We start from the raw sequence: 7,039 nt of genomic DNA on the forward strand, positions 1-7,039 counted from the left end.
TTATCTATGATGTTCTTCAAATGTAGCACGGGACAATTTTAGGCAATTTTCACCCTTGTACATCCCAACAAAACCTTTCCTTTCAGTAAATCTGGAAAAGCGAACATTGTTCGGAATGCCAACTGATTGTTGTTTAATGGAGAAGTTGTCCTGTTGGAGCTCGTCCTGCCGAAAAGCCGAGAAGTACTGGGCATCTCTGTCTCTTTTGTTGGAAATCATCAGAGGTGCGAATCCTACAAAACTCCAGGGAGTCCGCGACCCCCAAGCTAGTAGTTCGTACACTTGACAGTTCGGCCACGAGCTCCCGATCAGCAAAGGATGAGCGGCGTCGTGTCCTGTCTAGGTGCGAGTTATTCACACTGCTGATCGGCAGCTCGTGACCAAACAGTTGAATGCTCAAACTACTAGCCGGGGTTCCAAACCCCCTGGGGTTTTGTGAGATGCGTTGATGTGATGATTCTCAACAAGGTTGAAGAAGCTGTACACTACTCTTCTGCTTCTCTGGATGACGGCTTATTGAATGGGTAGTCCGAATTAGAAGGGTAGATAAAGGGTGCCCAAAACAGCGCATGGTTCGTTCTCCCATTGTAATAAATTCACTTCCACGTGACGGAAAGTAAGTTCAGCAAAATGCCCGATTAGAATGCATACCATGCGTCCCCCACCCAGTACAAAAACTACAGTGCGGCGTTCGGACCACTCGGTAAAATTTGGCTAAGGCCAACGATAAGATTTTGTCATGGCAAATTTTGTCATCAAGGTTTGGAAGATATGTGCATGTTCATAGAGTTGCTTGTGCGGTTCACCAACCCCCCCTAAAGGATCTTTTCGGAGAAAACGCGGGACCACATGTATTGGATTCCAAAAGGCTGGAACCGCATGACAAAAGATTGGGCACCAAAAATAGCTGTGCTGAGTAAAAAAATGAACAAGACTCCATAAACCGCAACAAACAAGAAGGCTAAACAATAAGAGAGAGAAAAAAGTGGATTGGCAGGGTTTTGCCTTACCATTAAGGTGGATGAGCGCCGGAGGGCTTTCTGACCAGCAAATATCACGGGCGAGGCCATCGGATTACGATAAAACAATGATAAAACAACTGAGAAAAGCAAAGACGAGGCATGCATAGAGTCACGGTATCACAAAATCCTCAGGCGCTTTTTGTCCTTCAACAAAAGTGGCAAGGATTATTTTCTTCATTCGATGGTATTCATTGATTCGCGTCATCGAGTAGCTGAAACGGTAAAAAAGTGAGCGCATGATCCACGTTGACAAAACCACCCTTGAAACAATCACGGCTATAATAAATGAATGTCATCTACGCCCCCACTGAGTGCAAGTTAGAATCCCTGCAGGGATTTTTTAACAGTGTAGTAACCGTATTTTTCTCAGCTTAGTTCTCGGTCTGAGTCTCCCAAGCTGGCGTTCACGTCAAAACAACCACAACCAAAGGTGCACAAGGCATATTAACGCCCGAAACAAAGTCAGGAACACTTGTACAGCGTTTCATATATATATATATATATATATATATATATATATGTATATATAGCGTAAGCGGCAATAAATTTCCGGAAATTCTGACGCATTCTGGATGCGTTATTGGCAACCGGCATCTGGCCAATACTGAGTCATGATTGGCTGTTGGGTCCAGACTTTCGACCAATCGGACCTCGTCGTGATGCCGGACCGGCAAGCGTCCCAAATTCTCGGCCAATCTTGCGATGAACCTCGGCAAGCGTCCCAAATTCTCGGCCAATCTTGCGTGGGATGAACCTCTCGGCCGTAGCAGCACCTGAGTGCGAGCGGTAAAGAGGGGTCCACGTGGAGTTCCGCCTAACACACAGTCAACTATTTATTGGTTGCGCTGGTAAAAATGCGAACAGGTTCGATTTTAGTTCACCAGCAGGGTATTACCAAGGCAGACCAACACATCATCTTCTGTGAAGTAGAAGTGAGCTATGCCAGGGAGTGTACGGCCCCTCAGTCTCTCACATCAGATTGGTCAATGGGTAGAGATCCGACTAACATGGGCTTCTCAGGGTTGGGGGCTCGAATACGAGTGGCGGTTTGGCCATTGAAAATGTAAGCTGTTCTGACGGCCTCACACCAAACATCGCTGCCGTACGGCTAGGCGTTAGAGGCAAACGCTTTGGTTGAAGACCTCACATCGTCCTCCTGTCCGAGTGTGGGGGCCCTGGGATTATCCCAACCTACATACAACCAATAATTGCAAATTTATAAACGTCGCACCGAGCGGTGTGGTACCATCAGCCGGCTTGCCTTGTGTGCTGCGTACATCAGGGCGGGTAATTAAAAACAAGCTATTACAGACGTCTCCCTTCATTCTCTTTCACCTATTCGCTCTTCTTTCCATCCTTAGGCCGTTTCCAGTGCCATTTCTGCAACCCTTTCTTGAGTACTGACAAATCCATTCAACACCAATTACTGTAATGTACGACAGTGAAGTACCAGTGTTCTCATGATGAGGATGACGACGATGTGAACTCAGGCAACAAAGGCTGTGAGATATGAGAATAAACCAACCAGGAAACCACGCAATAGGGATACGACACGAACTACCGACTGGTTCGCAACCGGCAGAATTCCAGGAGGACCAGAACCTAACACTGAATTCCAGAGCTAATGAGGAAGACACATCAGACTAGAATGTTTAACCGACTAGGAAACGCTTTTCTTTGATCAGGAACAATATAATAACACTAACAATCCTGGAGCGCTAAGTCCAATTATAAGTAGTATAACACCCCGATTCGTACTTGAGCCACCGACCACCTGGTTACCACTTTCGAAAACGCAATGAGAAGTCTCAAGTTTCTTGCGGGAGACGAAATGACATTGAAGGTCTTGGATGCTGTACAGGGGGAAGATTCGTTGATAAGGGGGAAAGTGCACATCTTGCTTCGGAGAAAGGTTGGTGAAGGTATACCTGTCGGTGAACCCTGATGGAAAACTCTCTTTGTCAGAATGGACCTAAGCCCACATAAAGAGGTACCCCGATGGCATCTGTTTTTAAGTGATACGAAGGGGTAGTAGTGGTAAAAAGGACGCAGTAAACATTAACAAACAAATTCATCTGATGTGCTTTAGCTGCAGTGTAGATCGAGTTTAGAGTGTAGAGCAAAAACGTGGCCAGGACTCAAACTTACGCGGCGAAGTTAAACTTGTGTTCATCATCGCACGAACGAACTGCTGCCCAAATGGACCAGGTTAAGTGAGCGACCTAAAGAGCGTGTAAAAGATAGACAGACAGGATCGAGATCTGAGCACAAACGGACACGATACACCACAAGATGAGTCGACACACAATGAGGATAAAGCTTTATTTTGAGGTATTCGGATTCTTATGATCGACCGGTAAGAACGATAGAACCACCAAGCGGACACTTTTGAACGTGGACTGCATGTGAAAGCATGCCAGTGGGAAAAAGGTGATGAGGTCAAAATACTCTGCCATTTTTTAGCCTGAACTCAGTCTCACCAGTACGGATCGTTGCTCACAGGAGAAAGGGCTCACGGAAAAGATGTTGCCAATATGACACGCTGCGGCCCGGTCTGACCGTAATTATATGTTGCCTCAAACAACAATTCCACGCAGTGGTGAATAGAAACTTTCAACTTTTCATAAAGGAAACTACTCACAGGGTTGCTGAAAGCTCTTTGACAGCCCTTCTTGGGATTCATCAGGTACGCGCAGTCCCTGAGTTTCCGTCAACCTTATGTTCTACTGGAACTCAAATTGGAAGGAATCTGATGAAACTTGTGATGACAAATCCCGGAGTAAGAATCCAGTGATATTAATTTCTCTCGTAATCTGTACTTGGTGTTCAAATGGCCTGTGAAAAAAAAACCTTGTCGATCTGGAATATGCAGACGACATCGTTCCCATGTTCGAAGAGGCGGAGAAGGCGCAAGTATTCTTGGATGAACTGACCAAAGTCATCCTGTCCTTTGGTATGCACTTTGCACCCACAAAGTGTAAGGTCATGCTCGTGGACGGGCAGTCACTGAACACGCCACTTACAATCCAGGGAGAGATACTGGAAGTTGTGGAACATTTTACGTATCTTGGAAGTTGTATTAGTCCTGATTATAGTGTGACAGATGAGGTACATGCACGAATCTGCAAGGCTCCGGCCGCGTTTGCTAATTTAGGACACCTATGGCGTCAGAGCGGTTTATCCCTGAATCTCAAGGGACGTGTGTATGAAGCTAGAGTACGGGCTGTTTTGTATGGCTGAGACATGGCCTATTCGAGCAGCGGACCTGAGACGTCTTCAGGTGTTCGACAATCGTTGTCTCAAAACCATAGCTCGTGTGGGTTGGTGTCAGCGAATCCGTAACGAGGCAGTTAGAAAGCGTGTTTTCGGTTGTGTAACGGGTACTTCCATTGAAGAATGTGTCCAGCACCAGAAGCTGCGTTGGTTGGGACATGTTTTACGCATGCCGAATCATCGTTTACCGAAAAGAGTACTATTTTCTATACCCAATTCGGAGTGGCGTAAACAGAGAGGTGGCCAACCCTTGACCTGGCAGAGGAGTATGAAGGAGATCACGAAACGCTTGGGTGCTGTCGGTGCTACTCGCCTTCCAGGATGGGGACCGCGTGATCCTCAACGTGCCTGGTTGGAGACACTACAAGATATGGCTGCCAACCGATGTCAGTGGCGTTCTTTTTGTCAGTTTCTATCCAGATTGCCTGAGTGAATGTCTGGAGATGTAGGCACCTCGGAATTCATTGTGATAAGCTAGCACTAAGTCCCTTCCCCGTCCATCTTTACTCTTTTCTTTACAATAAGGCTTTCAAATAAATCATGGTTGTACGTCAGTGAAGCATCGGTGTTGAACACCGATGTCATGCTGTCGATGATGATGATTGCCTTGTGAAATCGTCAGGCTCAGAAAACGGGGAAACGGTGAAACTGTGGTCGATCATGCATGGGCATTGGTTATCCTGACAGGGACTTGCGGTCTTAAAGCGATCTTGAAAGCATTCACGCGCAGTAAAAGTAATCTGACCATTCGAAGTAGGTTCCAGTGACTGCAATCGCCACTGTTTTACTGAAACGAAAAGTTATGCTGCACATCCGGTATGCGGTGCAAGACCGTGTGATTATCATTGAGTGTGAAAGAACACGGTGAGCTTGCCGAACCAAAGGGAAGCAAAACAAAACAACGAAGACCCGGATCTACCACACAAATTGGGTTCACGACCACAGTGTTACAAAATCCGTTTCAAAGGCACAGCTTGTATTTCACAAGCACAACGCCATGTATAAATAACCGGAATAGTTTTCAAGAAATACACTCATTTGCAAATCAATTTGGTTTTCACGAGAGACCCAACTGAATCTCTCGTTTATGATATTCTACAACTGAATGTGCTGCACGCAGGCCACCTCATGATTCAGTTGGCACGATATTCGAGGTATCGCAGTATATTTTCATGAAGGAAACTACTCACAAGGTTGCTGAAGGCTCTTCGACAGCCCACGATCGGTTTCGCCCTTCTTGGGGCTCATCAGGTAGGCGCAGCCCCCAAGTTTCCATCAACCTTATGTTCTACTGGAACTCAAATTGGAAGGAATCTGATGAATCATGAAGCGGCCTGTGTGCAGCACATTCAGTTTTACAATATCATAAACGAGTGTTTCAGTTGAGTCTCGTGAAAACCAAATTGATTTGCAAATGAGTGTATTTTTCGAAAAACAATCCAATTCGGGTTCAAGAACATAAGGTCGACGGAAACTCAGGGATTGCGCCTACCTGATGAGCTCGAACTGGAAGGGCGAAACTGGTCGTGGACTGGCAAAGAGTTTTCAGCAACTTTGTGAGTAGTTTCCTTTATGAAAACCGGAACAGTTCTTTGGCAGCCTTCGTTTTGTGATGTTTTAGTCAAATATATGCTGGTTTTCAAAACACATCGGGGTTATACTGCAGCCGTCTTCCACAACCATGGTGGCTCAGGGGCATCAGGGTGGTTATCAAAGACGAATATATAATCCATAAAGACTAATGTGGTCACAGCGGATTGATATCACGAACCGTGCATGTATTCCATGAACAAAGCAATTGTTAGCCTCTAGTCGCAGCCCAATACTGCTAAGGAAACCTAGCTACTGGCTGAATAGATGGCACACGTGGTTTCAACGTTTTTCTGAAGAAGAAAAAAAACGCACAAGCAAAACAAAGCCTTAAATTTTCAAGTGTAGGCTACCTCTAATCCAGACTATCTCAAATGGCTGAACATTGCTAGGCTTTCTTTCACACCTTCAAAAAACTTGGTACTCTACATCAAGTGACCTACAGTGTATTAGGAGAACCAGCTCCGAACGTGATGGGACTATATAACAGCCAACGGAATAACCGTTTTCGTTGAGACAGATTTCATTGGTTGTTCTTCACTCGGCCTTGACAAATGAGTTGTATTCTTAGTATCGCTATTTTGACCCGCTTGTACGCGACAATGATCAACAGAGCAGCTGGCTCGCACGTTCGTTGACTTTTCTGGTTTGGTCAAGCGCACAGGCGATCAGGCGGCTGTCCAGATCAGGAGTCACGGTGATAAGAAGGCATTAAGGGACTGCGGTCCACAACGCAATGCTTTTTGCTTAAGTGTACTGCGGTTAAGGTTGAAAGGTGTACCAGAGTCCTAGCATTAATTCGTCCCATATGTGTTGTCGACAAACTACAAGCAGAACCCGTCATCCACAGTTGTCACCCCCCAAAAACGTACACTCTCGCCGAAATATTGCGCCAAAGTGTCACAGCTCTTGACCAGAAGTACCCGGACTCAAATATGAAGTCCGTCCTTTTGTATAAGAAATACCGCAACCTGTACAGCCTGCACAATGCGGGCTACTTGTGACACCCCACCTGCACCTTGCCGGATATACTGCAAGAAATGGCGGCTGATCAATATCGATGACGTTCGTGCGGTCGGCTTCTTTCCAGGTTGTCTGCCTGAGCAATGAGAGTGTAGGCAACTCAGAATGGTTGCGATAGACTGAACCAGGTC

The 7,039-nt window shown here is 46.0% G+C and overlaps 1 protein-coding gene across 1 annotated transcript in view; it reads right to left on the bottom strand.

Annotated features, from left to right (window-relative positions):
* Positions 1–842: 842 nt before the first annotated feature.
* T265_05217 (hypothetical protein) overlaps positions 843–7,039 on the bottom strand; it is a gene marked incomplete at both ends in the record, with an annotated part of 54,943 nt that continues 48,746 nt past the window's right edge. The window contains 2 exons of the mRNA XM_009170172.1: positions 843–1,234; positions 3,171–3,244. Of these exons, the coding sequence (XP_009168436.1) occupies positions 1,132–1,234; positions 3,171–3,244 (177 nt within the window). The remainder of the gene's footprint in view (positions 1,235–3,170; positions 3,245–7,039) is intronic.

The sequence above is a fragment of the Opisthorchis viverrini genome (genome assembly GCF_000715545.1).
Source record: "Opisthorchis viverrini unplaced genomic scaffold opera_v5_95, whole genome shotgun sequence".
Lineage (NCBI taxonomy): Eukaryota > Metazoa > Platyhelminthes > Trematoda > Opisthorchiida > Opisthorchiidae > Opisthorchis > Opisthorchis viverrini.